The sequence below is a fragment of the Myotis nattereri genome, assembly GCF_964212035.1.
Source record: "Myotis nattereri genome assembly, chromosome: 3".
NCBI classification, from domain to species: Eukaryota; Metazoa; Chordata; class Mammalia; order Chiroptera; family Vespertilionidae; genus Myotis; species Myotis nattereri.
In genome coordinates this window covers 35,398,893-35,425,045 of record NC_138077.1, presented here as the reverse complement: position 1 = coordinate 35,425,045, position 26,153 = coordinate 35,398,893, and the positions used below count along the sequence as shown (strand labels likewise).

General features: G+C 39.7%; 1 protein-coding gene across 2 annotated transcripts in view; it reads right to left on the bottom strand.

Annotated features, from left to right (window-relative positions):
* NLGN1 (neuroligin 1) overlaps positions 1-26,153 on the bottom strand; it is a gene marked incomplete at its 3' end in the record, with an annotated part of 2,013,512 nt that overhangs the window by 471,617 nt on the left and 1,515,742 nt on the right. For both annotated transcript variants that reach the window (XM_081087461.1, XM_081087460.1), the window contains exon 4: positions 23,519-23,638. In XM_081087461.1, coding sequence (XP_080943587.1) covers positions 23,519-23,638 — 120 coding nt within the window. The remainder of the gene's footprint in view (positions 1-23,518; positions 23,639-26,153) is intronic.

The window sequence follows — 26,153 nt, the reverse complement described above, 5'->3', positions numbered from 1 at the left end:
GGGCAGGCCCAATCCTTAGGTGCAGCCCCTGGTCAGGCTCAGAGCAGGGCCGATTGGGAATTGGGGCGCCACCCCCTGTCATGCACAGAGCAGGGCAGATTGGGAGGTTGCGATGCCACCCTCAGTCACGCTCAGGGTAGGGCCGATTGGGGGGTTGGGGCACCGCCCCCTGTCACACTCAAGGCAGGGTCGATGTGGAGGTTGTGGCGCCACCCCCTGTCACGCACAGAGCAGGGCCAATCAGGGGGTTGGGGCGCTTAGCCCTGTCATGCCAGAGCAGGGTCAATCATGGGGTTGGGGAGCTAGCTCCCCCTTGTCACGCACAGAGCACGGCCGATCAGGGGGTTGGGGAGCTCTACCCTGTCACACACAGAGCAGGGCCAATCAGGGGGTTGGGGAGCTCCCCCCTGTCACGCACAGAGCAGGGTAGATCAGGGGGTTCGGGCACGGCCCTCTATCACCCACAGAGCAGGGCCGATCAAGGGGTTGGGGTGCCGCCACTGTCACACTCAGGGCAGGGCCGATGGGGAGGTTATGGCTCTACCCCATCACACACAGAGAAGGGCCCGGGGGTGGGGGGGTTGGGGCGCTGCATCCTGTCACACACAGAGCCGGAGGGTGATCAGGAGGTTGGGGAGCTCCCCCCTATCAGGCACAGAGCAGGGCCAATCAGTGTGTTGGGGCACCTTCCTCTGTCAGGAACAGAGCAGGGCCGATAGGGAGGTTGTGGCTCCGCCCCCTCTCACACACAGAGCTGCAGAGTGATCAGGGGGTTTGGGCACTGCCCCCTGTCATGCTGATCCCGGTGCCGGGAGACCTCGCGGCTCCGCTGATCCTGGTGCTGGGAGGCATATTGCCCTTTTACTATATAGAATAGAGGCCTTGTGCATGGGTGGGGGCTGGCTGGTTTGCCCTGAAGGGTGTCTCGGATCAGGGTGGGGGTCCCCACTGGAGTGCCTCGCCAGCCTGGATGAGGGGATGATGGCTGTTTGCAGCTGGCCACACACCCTTCAGGGTGGGGGTCCCCACTGGGGTGCCTGGCCAGTCTGGGTGAGGGGCTGAGGGCTGTTTTCAGGCTGGGACTCAAGCTCCTAACTGCTCCTTTTTTTCTTTTTTTTTTTTTTATTCTGAGCCAGCTTTACCTCTGAGGCTCCAGCTCTTAGGCCTCTGCTCCTGAAAGCAGGTATCTGGTTTGTTTAGGTTCTACAATCGAAACTCTGTATCAGCTCCAGGTCTGAGATCCCGGCTAGCTGAAAGCTGGTTTCTGGGGTTTTGTTTAGCTTCTATTTTTGTAACTATGTTTCAAACTGCCAGCTCAGAGGCCTACAGCAGCAGGCAGGGAACGTTGGAGTCCTCCATCACTGAAGCAAGCAAGCCTCATATTAGTTTCAATCTGCCTGGCTGCCGGCCACCATCTTGGCTGGCAGTTAATTTGCATATCACCCTGATTAGCCAATGGGAAGGGTAGCGGTCGTATGCCAATTACCATGTTTCTCTTTTATTAGATAGGACTAGTGGCCCGGTGCACGAAATTCGTGCACGGTGGAGGGTGTGTTCCACCCTGGTACACAAAAAGTTGTGCACTCAGGTGGGTCCCTCAGCCCAACCTGTGCCCTCTCGCAGTCTGGGGCCCCTCGGGGGCCCCTTCCCCTAGCTGCTGGCACCAGTTATCCTCCAGCGCCAGGAACCCAGGCCTTCGCTCTTTGCCAGAGGTGCCAGCACGGCGGGCGAGAGGCTTAGCTCCTTGCTGCTCGCAGCGCGCGGGCCCCGTGGGCATGGCGGAGGCTAGCGCACGGGCCTCAGGGGAGTGGCAGAGGCCGGCGCAGCGGATTTCCCTCTTTGCTCTTTGCTTCCCATGCTGGCCTTCGCTTGCTGCTCCTGCCCGGGGCCAGCTGGCATAACTCCGTTGCTTGGTGCCTACATATGCTAATTAACTGCCATCTTTGTTGGTGGTTAACTGCCATCTTTCTTGTTAGTTAATTTGCATATTGCCCTGATTAGTCAATGGGAAGCGTAGCGAAGATACGGTCAATTACCCATTTTGTCTTTTATTAGATAGGACTAGAGGCCTGGTGCACAAAAATTTGTGCACTCGGTGGGTGTCTCTCAGCCCAGCCTGCATGCTCTCACAATCCGGGACCCCTCAGGTAGGATCCAGTCTCATCGCAGCATGTCTCCGGTTCCCGAAGCCTGTGGGCTGGTGGTAGGGACAAAGAGGCCAGTCCGATGGAAACATGGCTCTGGTTCCCCGGATACTGCGGGTGGAGGGAGGGACCAAGAGGCCAGTGCAATGGCAGCATGGCTCCGTTCCCACAGATCCCTCCTGCCGCCATGCCACAGGCGGTGGGGGCCCACAGTTCCCTCCCACTGCCGAGTCGCAGGCAGCCAGGACCCAGGACCCACTCCCACTGTGGGCCACCGGGACCCATGAGTGACTCCTGCCATGCTGCTGGGACCTAGGACTGACTTCTGCCATGCTGCCAGGAACCAGGACTGACTTCCGCCGCACAGGTCGGGACCCTACCTGGTGTTCAGTCATCCATCTGGATGTTTTTGGTCGTGACAGACCCCGGGTCTTTATATATTAGGATAGATTATGAACTCACAGAAAGAGAAACTAAAAAAACAAAGAAAAAACAACAGCAACAACAAATAAAACAATCCCTTTTACCATTTCCACAAAAAAATTAAGATACTTAGGAATAAACTTAACTAAGAAGGTAAATGACCTGTACTTGGAAACAACAGGACTTTGAAAAAGGAGATAGAGGAAGACATAAACAAATGGAAGAATATACTGTGTTCATGGATTGGTAGAATCAACAGCATTAAAATGTCCATACTACCCAAAGCAATCTATAGATTCAATGCAATCTCTATGAAAATTTCGACAGCATATTTCAGACCTACAATAAATTCTTCAAAATTAATATGGAATAAAAAACACCCCAAATAGCCATAGAAATCCTGAGAAAGAAGAACGAATTTGGAGGGATCACAATACCAGATATCAAACTATATTACAAAGCCATTGTTCTCACAACTGCCCTATACTGGCACAAGAACAAAAATAGACCAATGGAACAGAACAGAGAACCCAGAAATCAACCAAAGCTATTATGCTCAATTAATATTTGAGAAAGGGGGCAAGAGTATACAATGGAGTCAAGATAGTCTCTTCAATAAATGGTGTTGGGAAAATTGGACAGACACATGCAAAAAAAAAATTAAAATAGACCACCAACTTACACCATACACAAAAAAATACTCAAAATGGAAAAAGGGACTGAAACATAAGTCGGAAAATCATAAAAATCTTAGAAGAATCCATGGCAGCAAATATCAGACATATGTCATAGCAATATCTTTACCGATACAGCTCTTAGGACAATGGAAACTAAGGAGAAAATAAACAAACTGGCACTACATCAAAATAAAAGGCTTCTGCAAGGCAAAAGAAACCATCAACAAAACAACAAGAAAGCCCACTGCATGGGAGAATATATTTGCCAATGTTATCTCCGATGAGGGTTTAATCTCCAAAATTTATAGGGAACACTTACAACTTAACAAAAGGAAGATAAACAATCCAGTCAAAAATGGTCAAAAGACCTAAATAGACACTTTTCAAAAGAGGACATATAGAAGGCCAAGAGACATATGAAAACATGCTCAAAGTCACTAATCATCTGAAAGATGCAAATCAAAATGACAATGAGGTACCATCTCACATCTATCAAAATAGCTATTATCAACAAATCAACAAACAACAAGTTCTGGCAAGGATGTGGAGAAAAAGGAACACTCGTGCACTGCTGGTAGGAATGCAGACTGGTGCAGCCTTTCCTCAAAAATTAAAAAGGGAACTGCCATTTGATCCAGTAATCCCACTCTAGGAATATAACCCAAGAACACAGAAACACCAATCAGAAAGGATATATGTTCATAGCAGCACAATTTACAATAGCTAAGATTTGGAAACAGCCTAAGTGCCCATCAGCACATGAGTGGATTAAAAACAGTGGTACATGTACACAATGGGATACTATGCTGCTGTAAAAAAGAAGGAACTCTCACCATTCGCAACAGCATGGATGGACCTGGAGAGCATTATGCTAAGCGAAATAAGCGAGTTGGAGAAAGATAAATATCACATGATCTCACTCATTTGTGGAATATAATGAACAACATAAACTGATGAACAAAAGTAGAGACAGAGACATAGGAGCATGGAACAGACTGTCCAACGTAAGATGGAAGATAGGGGCAGGGGTAAGAAATTAACCAAAGGATTTGTATGCATGCATATGAGCATAGCCAATAGACACAGACAGTAGGGCAGTGAGGGCATGTGCTGAGGGCTGCAGGCGGCCAGGGAGATGTCAGTGGGGGAAAAGGGAGACTTATGTAATACTTTAAACAATAAATAATTTAAATAAAAAATTTAAAAAGTACATGAGCATTGCCCTGAAAGATTACCAATTCAATTCCCATTCAAGGCACATGCCTAGGTTGAATCGGTAGGGGGGTGTACAGGAGGCAACCAATAGATGTTCTGCTCTCACATTGATGTTTCTCTCTCTTTCTCTCTCTCTCTCTCTCTCTCTCTCTCTCTCTCTCTCTCTCTCTCTCAATTTTAAAACATCTTTTAAAATATACATGAGCATGGAAAAGTTTTTTGGCTAATAAAATGAAATAAAGGCTCAGAAATAGAAGGATATAGCCCTTAGAATTTCATGTGGGTTTATTTCTTTGTATTTATCACTCGGACAAGTTTTTCTCAACTAAGTGAACAATGTCTTTTTGTGAATCATCTACAAGAGCATGAAAAGAATAATTATGTCCAATACAATAAAATAGAACTCTATGGGACAGTTATAGGTCCAATTTATTATTAATACTCACTTGAGAAAATGGGCTTGCATCATGTTCAAGTTAGTTCACTTTAAGTTCACTTAGTGAATACATTGTGGTAAATATGTATATTAACTTTACAGACAACTTGATAAACTTCTAGATAATGGGGTTTTCTCGCAGTCATAGGTCAAAACAGGATTTAAGCCCCAAAATGTCTGCTTCCAGAACCCAACATACTAAGTTCCCCTGACTCATTGGTTAATTTTTTGATGTTATCTTACATGAGAAAAGGGAACTGTGCCGTGTTAAAACAAAACAAAGGGGTTCACATAGCTTACTAATATTCAGAAATTTGACCATGTAACCTCTGACTAGCAGAACAGCATCCACCTTGAAATTCAAAATACTGGTCATGTAATATATCTATATTTCACTGTCTTTTATTGTAATGTGCTATTTTGAATGTTTTGCAAAACATTCCCATTTATAGTTAACAAAACTGTATTTACCTACCGCCAGTTTATCTAAAGTATTCAGATGATTGTAAAACAGCCTATTAATTAAGATAGCTTAATTTGTTGAAAAATTTTTAAATATAATAGAGATGCATGCTCATTATAAATTACTTTGAATAGCCCTAGCGGGTTTGGCTCAGTGGATAGTGTTGGCCTGCGGACTGAAGGGTGTGGGTTTAATTCCAGACAAGGGCACATGCCTGAGTTGTGGGCTTGATCCCTAGTAGGGGGCATGCAAGAGGCAGCCCATCAATGAGTCTCTCTCATAATTGAAGTTTCCCTCTCTCCCTCTTTCTACCCCTCTGAAATCAATAAAAATATATTAAATAAATAAATATATTATTTTGAATAAACGTAAGTGTATACAAAAAATTATAAAAAACACCTCGGTGTTCTTCACAGATGTATAGCAAATAATTGATGAAAATATATTTTACCATACATAGGCATAAATACTTACATAGTATTCATTACAAAATACTCATATTACTGTTAAAAAGGAAAATAAGTGGTCTCTTCTTGATCTATGCAACAACTGTTTGATCTATGCAAATTTCTTATCCTGTTTGTCAATCATCTTAAAATTGAGAATTTATTATAGAAAATTTTTATTGATAATGTTTCCTAAATATATTAAAAATGTAAAATTCTAATATGGAAGATAACCCAGTGTAGTAATTAAAATCCTTGGCATTAGTTTGAAATAGAAATTTATATTATAATTGACTACTTTAAAATAAAATACTTATACAAAGATAGTTGCTTACTTGCAAATATGTTATCAAATTAAAACTTGGTGAATAATAACAGTGAATTTTTCATGTCTATAGACAAAGTGTGGAGATAAATTCTAAGATAACACAAACACAATGACTGCAGCATCCTATCAAACACATATGTTGCAATCCAATAAGCATTCATGTTCTTACATATTCATGAACTTACAAGCAAAATGTAAACAATGTGAAGCCTAATATTTTGCAATTAAAATGAAAAATACAATAAAATCATTATAGGAATCTGATATTAAATTGCATAAGCCATGATTTTAACTAGAGTAAATGTTTAGAGGTAGACCTTTAAAAAAATGCCTACTCTATAGGGGCAATACAAAATGTAAATCAAATATTGTTCCTTTTCTTATTCTTATGCATAAGTTATTTGCACATTATTATTGTTAAATTATTGCTATATTACCATGACTATATTTACATTTCTCACACTTTGTAATCCTATTATAAAAATATTAAGGTCCAGTGCATAAATTTGTGCACAGATGGGGTACCTTGGCCTGGCCAATGGTCACCAGGCTGGGCACAGAAGGAATGGACATTGGATGCAGATGTGGTTCCCTGACTTCCCCCCTCCTCCTTCCCTCGCTGCTGCACTGCCACCACAGCGGGCGGGTGGCAGGCCAATAGGGACCTGTCAGCCACGGGGAGGGATGGGGCGCGGGGGGGTTGGCTGCCAGTCCCGGAGGAGGGAGCCGGCCCTCAGCCCCCTTGGGAAAGGGGCCACGTCTGCCGCCACCTACCCCTGGTTCCCCATCTCAGCCCGGGGCCCGAAGGCCCTGGCGGGGTTGGGAGAGAGGCAAAGGTCGCTGGTGAGGTGCAAAAGAAATGGACGCCAGATGCCAAAGCCACCTTTGGTGCCCCACCACCGCACAGTTCCCCACCTCCCCCCTTCACTGCTGCGCCACCACCGTGATGGGCGGGCAGTGGGCCAATTGGGGCCTGCTGGCCAGGGGGAGGGATGGGGGGAGGGTCCACAGGTCTGCTGACCTGATCGCTTCTAACCTCCTCTGCCTGCTGGCCTGATTGCCCCCTAACTGCACCTCTGCCTGCCTGATCACCCCCTAACTGCTCCCCTGATGGCCTGATCACCCCCTAAGGGCCCTCCCCTGCTGGCCTGATTGCCCCTGACTGCCTCTGCCCCCACCACCATGGCTTTGTCCAAAAGGACGTCCGGAATGACGTCAGGAAGATGTCCAGTCTAATTAGCATATTACCCTTTATTATTATAGATACCTAAAAGTAAAATACCAGTTTCTTACCTTATATCAGATAAATAACCAAAGAGAACTGATGAAGTGATTTATAGCATTAGGTTTTTATGGACCTAGAATTACAGATGAAATAATCCCATTTGATATGAGAAATGGAATGCACGTTAATATGATTTTTGAGTTTTCCACAAATACATTCTCTACATTTAAAAATGAATACTTTAAACTGTTCTGTGGAATAGAGAGGGTAATACCTGGGATGATATAACAGAAGTAAGCCTCTCAACCCTCAATATGTATCTGATGTCAAGTGCAGCAGGTTCAATGCATCATACATTTATGTGATCAAGTAAATTGCTAGAAGCAAATTTGACATTAAGATGATAAACATGGTTATTAACAGAAATCATGGTCTACGATAATCAGATTCAATAAGCTAATTAATCTTAGCTCTGTCACAAGATTACTTGAAACTGGAGTAACATAAAGCTTAAGTAGCTCATTTCAAATGACTTGGACGCCCATATCCTATAGTAAACATAAGATGGACAAGGCCACGGTGTCTGGCTTCAATCCTCTCTCCCTTTTAGAGTCTATTCTGGGAATCTGCACAGGAGTGCATTCTTAGGCCACTTCCTTTTCAGGCAATCAGAATCATGAAATTATCAAAAAAACATTATTATTATAGAATGAAATATAACCAATTTTGACTCTACTAAAGTTGCAAATGACTTCACAAAAACAAGAAAAAAATCCAAGTCTGGTCCTCATTAAAATAGTCTTTGCAGACCATGCTAAGATTATAGCAGTGAGCTGTGGCAGCATTATTTCCATAATACCAACAGAGTCCAAACATGTCAGGATTTTATTAACCAGATTAGTATAGACACTGGTCAACTTTGCAAATGGAAAGAATTCATCCACTCTCAAAATCCTCTATTTACACTAAACATTCATACTTTACAAAATTTAATTGAAATATGTTAACTAATTGTCTTAATAAAGTACACAAAAATGGCCTTTGTTTTTTCTTTTTTTTCTTTTTTTTAATATATTTTATTGATTTTTACAGAGAGGAAGGTAGAGGGATAGAGAGTTAGAAACATTGATGAGAGAGAAACATCAATCAGCTGCCTCCTGCACACCCCTCACTGGGTATGTGCCCACAACCAATGTACATGCCCTTGACCAGAATCGAACTTGGGACCCCTCAGTCTGCAGGCCAACGCTCTATCCACTGAGCGGAAACAGTCAGGGCTGATTTTTCTTTTTAATAAAGACACATGTGAACCTGGAATAGACTTTTTTAAAAAGTATAGAATTTGCCATAGATTGAATTAAAAGGTCCAACAACTTAACCATCTCTTATTAGAATGAATGAAATGAGCTCATAAATGCCAAGTTCTCTGTTTTCAAAAGGACACATTTCTTAGTTTTTTAAATGGAAATTTAAAAAAAAAAGCACACCACATTACTAATGTGTAATGACATTGGGCCTTCTTATGTTTTGTTTTTATGGTTTTTTTGTTTTGTTTTGTTTTTTAACAGGGTCTAAAGAGAAAGGTAGATAGCTTGTGTAACAACATATATCAAACATAGCTCCATACCTTGAGTGAAATGTCTAAGATTGTTATCTTTTTAATTATTAAAATGTATATATATACATATCACAAGCATTATATAAAACATTAAGCATTCTAAAAGTTCTCGAAGCCAACTAGGACAACCATCTTTGGAAGCCTTTCCTAGTATTCAATGAGCTTTATTTTGAAAAATGATTTATGTGTAACATAAACGTATTTTGCTACAATTGAAGCCCAAGTTTTAGATCCTTAACCTCTGAAAGACAGGAACAGATCCTCATTTTATGACACATGCAAACTCTTTCATGTGCTTAAAAATTGTTTTAAATTTTCTCCTCTTGAGCCTTCTTTTGTTCAGATTAAGTAACTCCCAATTAAATGACTCACCACATTTTCCTGATCCACCAAATGCTGCTAATTATATTCCTCAATTTCCTCTACCCATTTTAAATTAATGCAAATCAAACTGAACCTGATATTCCACTAAAGATGCTATTTTTCCCCTTTTGCATATCTTTCTCTTGCAAAGATTAACCCACTGAGTTTTTGCTTGTTTGTTTTTAATGATAGTGTCCTGATATCTCCTGGTTTTGCTGTTTTGGGGCCAACCTATTCATATTCCCCTGTAACTGTGAAATTTCTTTGGGATTCTGAGACATCAAAGCAGCAAGGGAATATAATTAAATAGGATCCCCACCTGGAGAAAAAAATGTATGCCCCGACTCAGTAAGATCTACTTCTCTCAGATATGTCTTTTTACAGTGTTTTATTCAAAAAAAAAAAAAAATCACTGATGCTTCCTCTGGATACATTTCTAATAGACCCAGTTAGTGCAATAAAATAAATGGGTCATTTTCAACCCATTAATTAGAAACTATCATTGCTGTGAGGATTTTGTTAACAGCCAACAAAAATCTTTTCAACACCGGAAGATGTTCACAGCAGCCCAGCGGGCACGTCTCACTTTTCCATTAGACATTCCATATGCATCCATCAACTCATTACAGTATTCCACATATCTGTCAACCTTTGCCAGGCTATCACATACAAGCATGCACCCTAAGACGATGCTTATGAAATATTCATAAACATTTTCAAGTTACAAGTTCTTCTCATTCAAGATCAGATTTAATGGCAACACTCTCCCGAAGAAGTTAATGAGAAAGCTTCTCTCATAACAAATGAGCTCAGACATGCAAGCGCCCTACGATTTCACCAGGTACTCTGGTCCGAAACAAATTGAACACCAATTCAGGTTTACCTTTCTTTCTTTTCTTAGGCGCCTAAGGCTATGATTTCCTGACAGTCAATAATCTGATAAAAATATCAAAATTCAGTCAATGTGCATGAATTTAACCCTAATGACCGAATCAAACACACTGGTTGATTTTTTAAAAAATACTTTGCATGGAAAATAACATGTAATATTTTTTTACCCCTTAAATCAAGTCAGATTTAGACAGCTAAGTTTGTAAGTCTGAATCCTCTGATTAGTATGCTCAATTGACTAAGGGCAGAAGCTTACTGAAAGACCCCCTAAATGGAAAATCTTGTTCAAATGGAAAGCATGTCTTGTAACCACTCAAACAGCTCCCATGGGAGGGAGGACAGACTACATTATATTGAGAAGCATTTTCAGGCACCTGTTGAGAATCCTGATAAGTCCACCCTCACTCTCCTCCCCCCTCCACCTCCACCACGGACACTTATTTTATTTTGAAATTTTTTATTTTATTCATTTTTTAAAATATGTTTTTATTGATTTCAGAGAGGAAGGGAGAGGGACAGAGAGATAGGAACATCAATGAGAAGAAAATATCATTGATTGCCTACCTCCTGCACACCCCCACCCAAGACTGAGCCCCCAACCCTGGAATGTGCCCTGACCAGGAATTGAACCGTGATCTCTTGATTCTTGGGTTGACACTCAAGCACTGAGGCACTGAATTTCTTTTTTTTAAGATGTCAATAGAATTGAAATTATAGTATGATTAACACTCATATGCTAATCACCTGGCTTTTCCAGATGTTATTTTTTTCCCACATTTGCTTTATCTTCCATGGGTAGGTTTTTCATTCTAAAACATTTGAGAGTAATCTGAAAAAACTATTTGTTCAGTTGTTAAGAACCATGATCGAAGCCACATGCTAATGTTTAAGACAAGGCCACTGAAAGTAAAAGTTTCTTCATAAACACAGACAAACTAAGGAGCTGTGGGGATCAGAAAGGGTTTAGAATAACAGTGTTATCGCTCCTGTGAATTACATGTATGACCGTGCGTAAGACAAACTCTCAGAGACTTAGCTACTCACTGTCGACCGGTGACCATCCCTACATCACAGTGGTTTTGTGAGGATTATGAGTGTTTATATGAAAAAATGTATCTGAAAGTAAATTACAGTGTTTCAGATAATAAAAAAGTTCCTTTATCATCGTTATAACACAATAGTAGTAATGAACATTTACTGAGCACTTATGAAAAATGAGATGATATAAAAACAACACTATCATACTAGTTTTACAAGGAAGAAAATTAAGTCTTATAGAGGTTAAAAGGCTTGATGACTGACTCCTAGTGATTAAGTGGTTGAGCTGGGATTCAAACCCTATATAACTGGTCAGATTCTATACTTGAGCCATGGGATGTGAGGTAAGAGTAAATGTTGTCAGCTCGGCAACTTGCCAACTTAAGTAAACTATTCATAAAGTATCTGCTTTTCAGTAGCATTGCAGCCCATTGATTTTCCTGTTAAAGATACTAAATTGTTATTATTTTATCAATTACCTTTCAATAAAATATTTATGAATTGTAGTATGTATAGTACCCGAGTTCTCGTTCCATAGCCATGTAGGCCATGTCTGTGCAGACTTCACATGTAGGAAGCTGGACTGGACTGGACTTTGATACGGAGCAAAAACTATGGACAGTGGCCTTTATTCTGGCCCTGCTGGAGACAAGATTGGGCTTTCCCATGGCGAGAGGGACGGAAATGGATCCTTGGAGGGGACCCCTTAATTTCACACTATCAATAAAGCTAGCTTTCCATGAAACTCCTTTTTCTCGTGGCGGCCTTAGGATATTCATTCCCTCGACATAAAACAATAACTCCACTCCCACAGGTAACAGAGTGACATTTTAACAATTTCCCACTGAATACATAAAGTGGCAAATTTTTGATTTCCAATATTTAATAAATGCAATTTAAGCTGGAGAGACTATTGCCAGCACCTCTCAAACCACCACACATGGTCTCACACGCAACTTGTGAAGTGTCATCCACATGCACGCATTTCCCAGTTTTAGGGCAATGACTTTAGAACTGTACTTTCTAATCAATCAGAATTTTAAAGAAGCTCAAATTAATTGCAAAACAAAATTGTTTCCTTGTTTATCAGTTACCTGATCTATATTATAACTTATTTTGAAAATAGATTGTATCTGCCTGTTTTGTAATCAAAGCACACAGATTATAAAGTCAGGCAAAAAGAAGGAAAAAAAAATACATATTTACTAAGTCATACTAGGAATATTTTTAATCCCAAGGAAAACATTCTTATATGTTTTGCAAATCATCATATGAAATATACCATGTATAGCCATGTTTCACTTTAAGTTGCTCTACCTATTTGATTCTAATTACACAGTAAAACACTGTGATTTAGTTTTGTTGTCTACAACTGACAAACAATAAAGAATCCAGAATATTGCAGACAATTTTTGAAAATATTATACATTAAGTTATTTCATTAGTGAGCCTATCAATAAATCATTTGGTCCACTCAGAATCATACCCTGAAATTACCAAGTTATCTCTGTTTTACTTCAAAATAGACTGTTGTTTTCAAAACATGCTGAAAGCAATTACTACAAATATTGAAGCAGAATATGTCAGCACATATCATACCACAGGAAGCCAATGTGGGCTGATTTGCTTCATTGTGTTTAATACAGGGTGTGTGTGTGTGGGGGGGAAAGGTTTACAGTTGTTCATATGAAAAATAATAGAATATTTAATAAATAATAATACAATAATAAACTGTGTTTCTCATACTCACAACTATAAACTTCCTGCTGCTCCACCATGTATTATAAATTTAACAAAACAAAAATTTAAACGAGGCATTCCACACATGTGTGAAAAGTTCAGATAGCTCCCTATGGCAGTCACATAACATTTCTCAGAAGAAAGGATCTGGAGTGGATAGAACAACACTTGATTATCTGTAATTTAATAGTAATTTGGAAGACAGGTCAATTTCATTTACTCTGCTAAATATCACATTTTTTTTTTATTTACCAGTTCTAATAAAATGTTAAAATTGTCCTTTTCTTAACAGAATCAAAAATAAATTTTATATTATATCACAGATGTTTCAACAGCTATAATACTATCACCAACTTATACTATTGCTTAATTACAGATATGTTGTTATTTAAAGGCCAACAAGTGTATTAGAACAGGCATGTATTGGAACAATGGCAAGTATGCAAGGCATGCTAGAACTGTAAGGGCTCCTCCTGGATTTGTTTCAATAACTTATTTTATATATGACTAGAGGCCTGGTGCACAAAATTCGTGAACAGGTAGGGTCGCTAGGCCTATTGGGGCCTTCTGGCTGCCAGCTGGGCCCTTCCTTCCCCAGCTGCTCCCCAGCTGCCAGCTGTCAGCCAGGGCCTTTGTTCCCTAGCTGCTGGCTGCTGGCAGGTGCTGTCCTTCATTTCATGCCACCCCCTGGTGCTCAGCGCATGTCATAGGAAGCAATAAAATTCCCGGTCTGTTCGAACTCCTGAGGGGACACTTTGCATATTAGCCTTTTATATATATGTAGACTAGAGGCCTGATGCATGAAGATTCGTGCAAGAATAGGCCTTCCTTCCCTTGGCTGCCAGCACCAGTTTCCCTCCAGCACCCAGGACCCAGGCCTTTGCTCCGGGGCCAGGCACCACCTCCTGCCTTCGCTCCAGGGCCGAGAGCCACCTCTCCCCTTCACTCTGGGCCAGCTTCCGCCATCTTTGTTGCATATTTGCATATTCCCTCCTTATTGGCTGTGGGCGCCACCATCTTTGTTGTGAAGTGATGGTCAATTTGCATATTATGTCTTTATTAGATAGGATAACATTTATCCTGAGATTGCTTGAAATTATCTTTGTATGAAAATTACAAAAGAAGTTTTCTACAGGTAATCAAAGTACTTATGAAAAACAATCATGTTCTTTACTAATAGGCAGGGCCAGCAATTTTAAAAACCTACTAGATTTAGATTAACATAAAAAGAAAATTATAACTGAAAATTAAAGAATAAACATGATTTTCTTTGAATAATCTGCTGTAGTTTTTCCTTGTGAATAATAGTTAAAATTTAAGTCTTCTATTATACTGTGTATATTTCTGGAATTATACTCTTTAATCTTTCTAAATTTTCCAATAGAAAATTGATTTAAAATATAGAATTATTCCAATAATGATTGCAGTTATTCTTGTTGTAAGAGTTTTAAAATTTAGAGATTACATAACTGTAATGTTCAAATTATATATTCATTATTAAAGAAATATGTTATAGCCCCAACTGGTTTGGCTCAGTGGATAGAGCATCGGCCTGCAGACTGAAGGGTCCCAGGTTCGATTCCGGTCAAGGGCATGTACCTTGGCTGCAAGCACATCCCCAAGAGGGGGTGTGCAGGAGGCAGCTGATCAATGTTTCTCGCTCATTGATGTTTCTAACTCTCTATCACTCTCTCTTCCTCTCTGTAAAAAATCAATAAAATATATTTTAAAAAATAAAATAAGTAAATATGTTATATTTAAATGAAATTTTTAGGTGTAATCTAAAATGCAATGCAAGAGAAAATATACAAAATTAAGGTAAAGATTTAATAAAATTTGGAAATGTAAATCTAATAAATAAAAGTACCTTTCTTTTTTTACCTGTAATAGAAAGCCTTTTTTTTTCAAGTGACATATTACTAAAAATATGAAACCTTTATTTGGAACTATATAACAGGCTATAAAAACCTTTTTAATTTCTTTTGCATAAAAGAGTAAATATATATTTTCAGTTAAAAAGAAATTTAATGACTATTTATGAGAATAGATTAACTTGTATGTTAATAATTATTAGTATAACTAGGGGCCCCGTGTGCAAAATCGCGTGTGACCCAGGACCCAGAGTCCCGTGGCTCAGCAGGACCCAGAAAGAGTCCCGCGGCTGCCGCTGCCGACCCCGCAGGAGGTGGGACCCAGAAAAGTCCCACGGCTGCCCTGCCACCACCACGGGAGGCGAGATCCAGAAAGAGTCCCGCAGACACCTCTGCCACCACAGGAGGCAGGACCCAAAAACCCACCTGCACCTCTGGTCAAATCCTCCAGTCAAGTCCCAGCCTACCCACTGACCAGTCGTTATGACATGATGGTGTGATGACCACAGGCTTTTTATAAAATGGATAATACTTTGATGAGTGTATATTATTGTCAAAATTCAAGTGAGACTATTTTAAGCTTACTTAGCTATTATAAGATTTTATAGCTTATTAAAGATTAATTTGTTATAAAAATTTTAAAAATCTATTGAATTTTAAAACGGATACAATATATCGTGTAGCTGCAATTTTAATTACGTAAATTGTAGGGAGAGGTATTTTTCTTCAAGTATTAATTTTTAGTGATGTTTCTTTCCAGAAGTAATTTAACTTGTCTCCACATATTTTATAGCCACAACAGATTGCTAAAGTACAAGCTGCTGCTTAGGACTCCTTGTCAATGTGCTCCTGAACAAGATAATAATAATTAATCTATTTTTATCATAAGACACTGAATGGAAAAGTAGAAAGAGAACTTAGAGCCATATAGCTAGTGATTAATAATTAGACATCGAGTGAATTCTTTTTAAGATGTGTTAATATAGAGCCAAGACTTCTTTATTTTAATTTATTTTTTAACATTCATCACTCTACCTAATATTAGTGCAGATGTGAAAGGAATCATGCAAAATTTCATAGTTATCTTTAAGATAGCATATTCTAAATTCAAATGTGCCGGGAGCCGGTCCATGCTTGCTGTTTGAAGGGACCTGGCATATATGGCATACTGTTCTTAATATGTTTGCTCACCCTCTTGGCACTATGTGTTTTAACCAAGGTCTCTGAGAAAGATTGTTTCCCCAGGTAGGGATTTTCCCCTGAAGTTAGGGAGGGAATAAAACCTCTTAACTAAGTGCCAGGTGGGTAATTAATCACTTTAACTATGAACAATCATGCTTAAGCTACATAATCTTTACTCCCTGGAATGGAGATAAGAAACGCCCTAACCTTTGGAATAGAGATTGATAGGATTGGAATCAACTGGTATAAATACAGATGTAAGAAGACAGAACTTAGAAGACAGAACCTACACAGAACCTAGAGACAGAAGCACTTCGCTAGAGAGAACATGGCAAAAGATCCTGGACAGAAACTGGCAACAGAACCTAGAGACAGAATCTAGCGAGAGAACATGGCAAAGGATCCTGGACTGAACCTGACTATAGAACATGGCAAGAGAACCTGACTAGAACCTGGTGACTGAACCTGGCTGGAGAACCTGGAGAACCTAGCAAGAGAACATGGACACTGAACCTGGCTGGAGAACCTGGACAGATCCTGGCTAGAGATCCTGGCTAGGCTGCTGATCAACTGAACACTGTCTCCATGTCATTCCTTCTTCGCCGACTCTGTCTACACCTTTGGGGACCCCTGGACCCGCTGGGGTTGGACCCCAGCACAAATGTAAAAAAAATTTAAACTAAAATTTCAACACCATATCACACCGGAAATAATCCAAATCTTTGACTGAAATACTTCTTTACTTCCCTCTATTCCTCCTTTTCTCTCATGCTCTATCTTCTGTCTCTTTCTTTTTTGTCTTTCTTAACTTGTACTATAAACTTTAGTTAGGAAAAACAAAGGGCTTGGCAGCATTTTGGGGGCCAAAATTGCATGAATACATGGGGATTACTTATGCTGACTATGTTTATGTAAAAATCAACCTTTTTAATAGATAATGTCACTTGTTATGACTTCTTAACATTCAAATGGTCAGTAAATGTTATTAAATTATATTATTATGTAGGTATACTCAAAGTGTGTGGTATTTATTTTCTTTAAGTAGTACCATTTATTCCTAATTTGTGAGAAACAATCTATTTAGAAGTATAAAAGCCTAACAGTTGTTTCCTACCTCTCATTCTCCTCCAAGCTCTTTCAAAATGCCTAACTATATAAGCATGCTATGGATTTAAGTGGTAGTTAGGTAAGTTATACACTGCCCATATAATATGCAATAGATATTTAATATAAATAATATCTAATGAATGTATGCAAAACTATTTCATTAGTAGAAAACTATATTTGGGTTCCTGGATCATTAAAGTTATAAGTATAAAATATATCTAAGGAAAATACAAAAATCTGCTAATATTTACTGATGTCTTACTATATAACAGTGAGTACTAGGAAGATGTTTATGTTATTTCACTTATAAAAATGGCAATAGCATTTGTGGATTTTTGTGTGTAATTTCACCATGCCCAAAGGCATAGACATGTATTCACTGTAACTTCAATACATACAAATTCCACTCCTATGTGATAGAGGACTGATAAGTAGTGTGGACACAGACAATGGCCTAATCTTCACATTTCACTGGGATTTACTTGATGTCTAGCTGTCATGGAGTACACAGTGATTTTTTGTTATTATTGATTTTTTTGAATGTGAAAATGGCTTTAAGAAGAAAGCCAAATGCTTTTATTGCATTCTATGAAATAAATTCCATACTAGAGTGCTAGTCAGCAATTTGGGAATGTATGAGGATTATAGAATCTGTTTTACTGTGTCTCAGACTGTCACTGAGAGAAACCTACCTGAATCCATTATGACATGTAAGAGAATATTCTGTCTTAAAGCTTACAGAATTAAAGCACCGTCCCATAAAATAAACCGCTATAAATACAAAGTTAAAATAAAGCCTTCCCTCTAAGGTTTAAGCATAAGGGGACTAGTCCAAGCTAGTCTGGAGACTTGGTTTGGCTCTTCTCTGCAGCATGTATCTAAAAGCCATGTGCCTTTCACAGTCCCTGCTACACAATGTGGAGACTTTCTCATGAACCTCCTTCCTGGAGACTAAGTTAGCGTGTACACAGTAGTTACAAGGGATCTAATGAGGTCCCCTCCATCTTGGGTGTAGACTATTTTTCTACTTATTTCAGAGAGACATTGATATCCCACTGTGCTCCTCCTTTGCCCTTCTTGCCTCGGATTCAGAGATTCCCTACCAAATTCAATTTTGAACTATGACTTAGAAACTACTGTACAGCTAAAATAACATTAACTGTTCTCTTTACTAATTTTGCTGCATGTTCCCAGTACAGATGCTCATTTAGAATCATGATTCATAGTTGTGATTCACATAGAAGTCAATCCGTCCTCTGCCTTTTCAACTAACTGTGTTACTGAACTCCCTCAGTTTCAAATTTCAGTCCCAGAATATATTTGATGAACAGGTGAAGTAAGCTTGGCTGTAATCATGCTGTATAAACTAAATTGTCTAATCCATGCTTTATTTCTCTTTACTTTGTGAATATGTATTAATAGCTATGATATCAGTAATTCTTCCAAATCTCTGGGAGAAGCCACAGAAAACAGAATGGAAGGCTAAAGAAAGGATGCCTTGATTCCTCTGCCTAGAAAATAATGCCAAGTTTGTGACAAGGCTCTCTGTCTGGAGGGGGGATTCTGCACAGAACTCTTTGTTAAATCTATTTATAGGCCTGTAACGAAGATAATCGGGGAAAATACACCAGGTTCTTAATAACTGTGTCCTAGTCTAGATAAACCACTAATTCACTACCTTATAGATATGGCCATGGTTTTAAAAAAATATTCTCTGGATCAGTCAAATACAAATAAAAAGAAATTTGTTTTTTTTCTTAACCCATTAGCTACTGGTAAGAATTTTGACTAGCCCATAAGTGTTAGAACAAAATTTTAAATGCCTTATGTTTACTTTAATTTTTTAAGATTTTTTTTTACAAAAGAGTATATGCAAAACTATTATTGACCATTTAAAATTTCAGGAAAATATAAAGCAGTAGAAATTATTCATATTTTCATGGACCCAATTTATATAATTGGCCCCTGCCCATTGACACCATATTAGCCATTATCTCTGGTAGGTTAAACAAACTTCATGGAATGTACTCAGGACAGTGTTACTTTGTTTCCCACATTCTTTTAAGTCCTTTTAATCCATGTCTAGAGAGGAACATTCTTTCCTAGACACTTAGAGGAAAACGTCTGATTACCCGATATAATAAAAGGGTAATATGCAAATTGACCAAACGGCAGAATGACTGGTCGCTATGATGTGCACTGACCACCAGGAGGCAGACGCTCAATGCTGGAGCTTCCTCCTGGTGGTCAGTGCACTTCCACAGGGGTAGTGACGCTCAACTAGAAGCCAGAAGCATGGCAAGTGCAGTTGTGGTGGCAGGAGCCTCTTCTGCCTACAAGGCAGCACTAAGGAGCAGCGAGCTGAGCAGTAAGGAGTAGCGAGCAGGTGGGCGGTAATGAGCAAGGCTCCCAGACTGCCGCCGAGGGGTCCCAGACGGCGAGAGGATGCAGGCTGGGCTGAGGGACCCCCGCAAGTACACGAATTTTCGTGCACTGAGCCACAAGTTGGTAATAAAAAGTCTAATTTGAGCCAATTGTCATAAGTAACTAATCAGAATGCCTAGTTCTGATACCATGATCAAAATTCTATTCTTGAAATTCATCTTCTTACCCCTCCACCAGATCAGGTCAGTTATTAGAGAAGGAGTGAACTCTGTTTTATTTTCTTCACCACTGACTAATGATACTCACCTATAAATTAAAAATAACCATAGTCCCTACATCAATAATACTGTTATTGTAAGGATGAATGTGATGATACATAAAAAGTACTTAGCAAAATATCTAGCTCATATTACTAACAATGTTACCATGGGAAACACACATGCATTTTCTGCTCTCAGCTCTGGCTCGCAGACCAATCCCAACACATGCACCATTTTTAGATGCTAAGCAAATGTATCTCTTACCTTTAGGATTCTCAGGTGAGTCAGACACCAGTCTACTATGCCTCTCATACTGCAGAGTATATTCATTAAACTCACCATGTGGTTCCACGGAAGCCCAAAGTAACTAAGTTTGCAGTGGAACTTATATTTCTCCAAAATTATTATTCAAAAAATCCTTTCCCCCAAGTCTTCAAACCTTTCCTACCCCTCTTTCTTTCTTTCTTTCTTTCTTTCTTTCTTTCTTTCTTTCTTTCTTTCTTTCTTTCTTTCTTTCTTTCTTTCTTTCTTCTTTCTTCCTTTCTTTCATTATCTATCATCTATCTGTCTATCATCTATCTATCTATCTATCTATCTATCTATCTATCTATCTATCTATCATCATATATCTACTTACCTGTCTACTCTAACTACACCATACACATACCTATACAGACAAATTAAAGATTCAGGATATGAAATGACACTGACTGGATGTAAATCTTTATTGATTCATGTAAGTAGCTGTTCACCTTTGAGCTAGTCACTTATTCTTCTTCTGCCTTAGTTACCATTCTATCTCAAAAATAGAGTTACTGTGAAGATTAATGTGATAACACATAAAAGGTCCTTAGAATAATATGCAGCTCATATTACTAACAATATTACACTAACAATAAGAATAACATAATCATCATTATTATTATTATTACTAGAGGCCCGATGCACAAAAATTTGTGCACTCGGGGGGGAGGTGGGGTCCTTACCCAGGCCTGTGCCCTCTCGCAGTCTGGAACCCCTCGGGAGATAACGACCTGCTGGCTTAGGCCTGCTCCTGGGTGGCAGAGGGCAGGCCCAATCCCTAGGTGCAGCCCCTGGTTGGGCTCAAAGCAGGGCCGATTGCGGAGTTGGGGAGCCGCCCCCTCTCATGCACAGAGCAGGGCGATCGGGAGGTTGTGATGCCACCCTCAGTCACGCTCAGGGTAGGGTCCATGGGGAGGTTGCGGCGCCACCCCCTGTCACGCACAGAGCAGGGCCCATCAGGGGGTTGGGGCGCCGCCCTCTATCACCCACAGAGCAGGGCCAATCAGGGGGTTGGGGCGCCACCACTGTCACACTCAGGGCAGGGCTGATGGGGAGGTTATGGCTCTACCCCATCACACACAGAGCAGGGCCCCTGGGGGCGGGAGGGAGCACCACACCCTGTCACACACAGAGCAGGGCCGATTAGGGGGTTGGGGCGCCACAGCCTGTCACACACAGAGCCTCAGGGTGATCAGAGGGTTAGGGAGCTCCCCCCTATCAGGCACAGAGCAGGGCTGATCAGGGGGTTGGGGCGCCTTCCCCTGTCAGGAACAGAGCAGGGTGGATAGAGAGGTTGTGGCCCCGCCCTTAGTCACACACAGAGCCGCAGGGTGATCAGGGGGTTTGGGCGCTGCCCCCTGTCATGCTGATCCCAGTGACAGGAGGCCTCGCGGCTCAGCTGATCCCGGTGCTGGGAGGCATATTACCCTTTTACTATATAGGGTAGAGGCCTGGTGCACGGGTGGGTGCCGGCTGGTTTGCCCTGAAGGGTGTCCTGGATCAGGGTGGGGGTCCTCACTGGGGTGCCTGGCCAGCCTGGGTGAGGGGATGATGGCTGTTTGCAGCTGGTCACACACCCTTCAGGGTGGGGGTCCTCACTGGGGGGCCTGGCCAGCCTGGGTGAGGGGATGATGGCTGTTTGCAGCTGGTCACACACCCTTCAGGGTGGGCGTCCCCACTGGGGTGCTTGGCCAGTCTGGGTGAGGGGCTGAGGGCTGTTTTCAGGCTGGGGGTGACTAAAGCTCCCAACCGCTCATTTTTTCTTTTCTTTTTTATTCTGGGCCAGCTTTAGCTCTGAGGCTTGGCTCTAGCTCTTAGGCCTCCGCTGCTGAAAGTAGGTTTCTGGTCTTTGCTTACAATGTTGCGATCCTGCTGGCTGAAGCCTGGCCGTCTAAATCAGGTTTCTGGGGTTTTGTTTAGCTTCTATATTTGTTACATAGTTTCTTCGAGTTGCAGCTCAGAGGCCGGCAAGGCAGGCAGGGAATATTGGAGTCCTCTGTCACTGAAGCAAGCAAGCCTCATGTTAGTTTCAAGTGGCCTGGCTGCCGGCCGCCATCTTGGCTGGCAGTTAATTTGCATATTGCCCTTATTAGCCAATGGGAAGGGTAGCGGTCGTACGCCAATTACCATGTTTCTCTTTTATTAGATAGGATTATAAATGTCCTCTTTATAACTTATTTGTTTGATTTATGGGAATTTCCACATCCTTATTCTTCTTTGCATTGTAATTATTGCACAGTATTCAGCTGTACAAATGTAACATAAATTTCAATACTTAATTGGATATTCTGTCACATCACTGGTCATCATAGTGTTATCAACTCTGTTTTATTCCCCTTTAGAATATATTGATTGAACTGGAATTACTGGATCAAAATGTGATTATTTTAAAGCATTTAATACATGTTGACAAATTATCCTTTAAAAATTTATAGCAGTGTATACTATATTTTCATGACCATCTTAAAATTCTGGACAGTTATATATTATCACACACTGATTTAGTTGTAAGGGCATCCTTGGAAGATAATAAAATACAGGCACAGGATGTTCTCTTGTCTCCTTGCAGAGTATGCCAACAGATTTCTGAAACTTTTTCAGACCGGGCAATTAACACAGCTCATCTAGGGTTGGATGAAGATAAAGCCAATAGATCTTCAGAACCAGATAGTTTCAGTGATATAACTATACTGACCATTATTTTTAATAGTACAAGAAAATTAAGTACAAATGAGCAATAGTGGCTGTCTATGATGGTGGCTCATTATGTAATACTTAGATCAAACTGCTTTAATTATGTAAATGCATCTGATGGATAAGTGTTAATAAACTTCTATTTAAATAAGTAAATCAAGAATCTGCTTCTCCTAAGCATATTACCGTTCAATTAAATTCCTAGCACAGTCAGTAACTGTGAAGTTATACAGTTGACAAAACCAATCACTAAGGAGTATAAATCAGCCAGATACTAGTCTAACATAAAGAATATAGTAATTAGTCAGTTTTGTCAATAGATTAAAAGTTTCACATATGTCATAAGAGGAGGACACCATTATTCTCATTTTTAGTATTCCAGATAGGTATCATTATGAAATTTATGCCAATTTTATCAAGGTCTCACAAACTCACTAATGCTTGGCTTACAGTATCTTCTGTATTAAGTTATAAGGATAACAACCTCTTTTTCTTAAAAATGTTAATTTAAAATGTTCTGTTTTGGAAAAGCCATCTTGCTGTGACACTCTCTGCCTCCCTTACACACACACACACACACACACACACACACACACACATGCAACACACTCACTTCACACTCACAGAGGCATATAACTGCAATAAAGCAATATATATATTATATATATATATATTCATCCCACCACCAAAAAATAACCATTGGACCAACCTTATAAAGTAGTGGCAATTTTCCTAATTTCAGGAGTGCAATCTGGTTTGTTATATTTCTCGTATTTTTTATCCTTTTTAAATCATCTGCATTTCCATAACTCACATCAATGATTTCAGCCTGAAAGAGAAGGAAAAAAACACACAAAGGAAAATAAAGCCTTGTTGGAAGAATGATATCAAATCCATTTGGTATGACAAAATCATTCCTAGAATGTGAAATGGTCAAGGGGAATCAATTCATTCTCTTCCCTTGTCCCAATAACCACAAACCTGCCCTTTCTACTTCTGTCAGGTACAGTGACTCTTGTGGTCACTTGAGAGGATGTTTGAGGGTCATGTTTGCTTGGTCATCTCCCTTCTCACGAAGTTACAGACCACCAAGTTTATTGTATTCTAGATTCGTATTTCTGGAATTTGAATCATTTTATAAAACACTGCAAGATTAAATCCCTTAAGGTTCAACTACAGCCATACCATTCTCAGGCTTAAAAACAATTCAAAGACCCTGTACTGTTATCCAAATTGAGTGCAAAGTCCATCATGCAAAGCTGTTCAGGTTGTGCATGTATCTATGTGTGAATGATAACCCCTTGAGTTGTGAAGGACAAAACTTATACTCCCGCTTGCATCAATCTGGCGTTCAAGGACTTTAGAATATGGTCCCAAACTATTACTATTTCTGTCATAGCCTCCCCCTCCCCCCCCCCATCCCAGACAGTTATACTCTACATCAATAGTTCTCATTTTTAAAAGCCCCCCGTTATTAACATAAAAATGACATGACTTTCTGGAGATCCTAATGGGCATCCTCTGATATAGTGGCCCTTTCTTACTCCTTGAAAAGTACTGCACTGAAGGTTTTCTCAAACGCATATTCCTATGAGCCAAGATGATATATTTCAACCCTACTTTCTGTAATTTCCATTATAAAAATAGTTGTTATGCTATTCACTGGAAAAAAAATGATATTACAACACAAAATGTGCTGTTTCAATCTCCAGCATATCTTCAAGGAAGTGTTGATAAGGACTTAGTGGTGCCAAGCAGTGAAAGTATGAAGAAGGAGGATCCAGATCTTGAAATGCCCACAGTTGTCAATTGGAGCTAATGCACTTCAGCCAGTATTTGAAAGGGCTTCCATACCGGTCTCACTTCAGGAAAGAATTCTGTCTTTAGAAGAACATATGAATACCACCAAGAGATTGGTAAGTGTGTTAGAAGAAGTATTTCTGGCATAGAGAGTATTTCCTTAGCAATTAATTCATATTCATTTGTAAGAACTTTACAACATACATTAAAACTCATTTCAAATGTTATCTGCCTGCTGAATTTTATCTTTCTGATTCTCAATTCTAATTTGAATTCTGTCTCTCTGTCTCTCTTAACAACCCCCCAGGACCCATAAACTTATCTGTTTCATTTTCTAGTACAGTGAAATTTTCTTAGTGATGGGTCCATTGTGTACCCATTCTCACCCAGGTACCCCGCATATACTGTTGACTTATCTGTCTTAAATTAAAATGATTACACCTTATAAAATATCTCTGAAAAGTAAAGCTGTACTTTCAAATGGATTTGCCAAGAAAACCTAATTTGTTAAACAAACTTCTGTCAGAATATTTTTATTATAATTTTCTTCCAATAAAAATGTGATTAAATCAGTGCTTTATTAATACCACTTTTGAGTTTGCTGATGCCATTATGATATGCATATTTGTTGATTTAGGAATTTAAAGACTTGATTAAATAACTGATCACATAATACTAATACTCACATTGAAAAATGAGATAATTCATAGTTTCCATTTCAAATTTTTAAGCTACCTACTAATTATTTGTAATTCACTGAGAGCATCTTAAAACAGGGCTATTACTCAATTGGTTACATTAAAGAACATATTTTTCTTATTTGAGAGAGTTTGAGGGGAAATCATACTGGTCTGAGAGGATGTAGACCTGTCTGTGAGTTGTTTTGTTGTGTACATACCAGAAAGGTATGGCAGCTACAAAAATAAAAATTCTGTAAAAGATATTTAATTATTGGAAAATAGCAATAACTTGCATCAACAATGGCAGTTTCAATTAAAGAATTTTTCCACTCATCTTCTACAAATAGCACATGTCAACACATTAAAGCATTTTAATGTACTTGTAATAGGGTTGTTATTTTTCACAAAAATATTCCTCAATAGAGGAATTATTATATTATAGTATTATATTAGTTGATTTTGGCTTATGCACTTTGAGGTTATTCATTAAAAATCAGTAATTACAAAAGTTTCAATGTTCTGAAGGTTTGACAGGTGATAATAAAAATGTATTTATTGCTTTCAAAAGAACCAGGTCCTTTCTAAATGTCTTTCCTATTTACCTTCAAGCAAGCTGAAAATCACAGCTGCAAGAAAGCGCATTGAATTTTTCTTAGACACAAATCAATATACAGTGATATGATAAAATGTCAAGCCATTTCTTTCCACACATTCAAGTTGCAGCAATGCACCTCTTCTTACTGTATGTATGGTGTCTCTCTAGAAAATTGTTCACTCAACTGGTTGGACTACTATGATTAATTTAAATGCAAAAATTAAGAATGGAGTCACACCCAACTAGTCTCTTTGGGGAATGTCAAATGA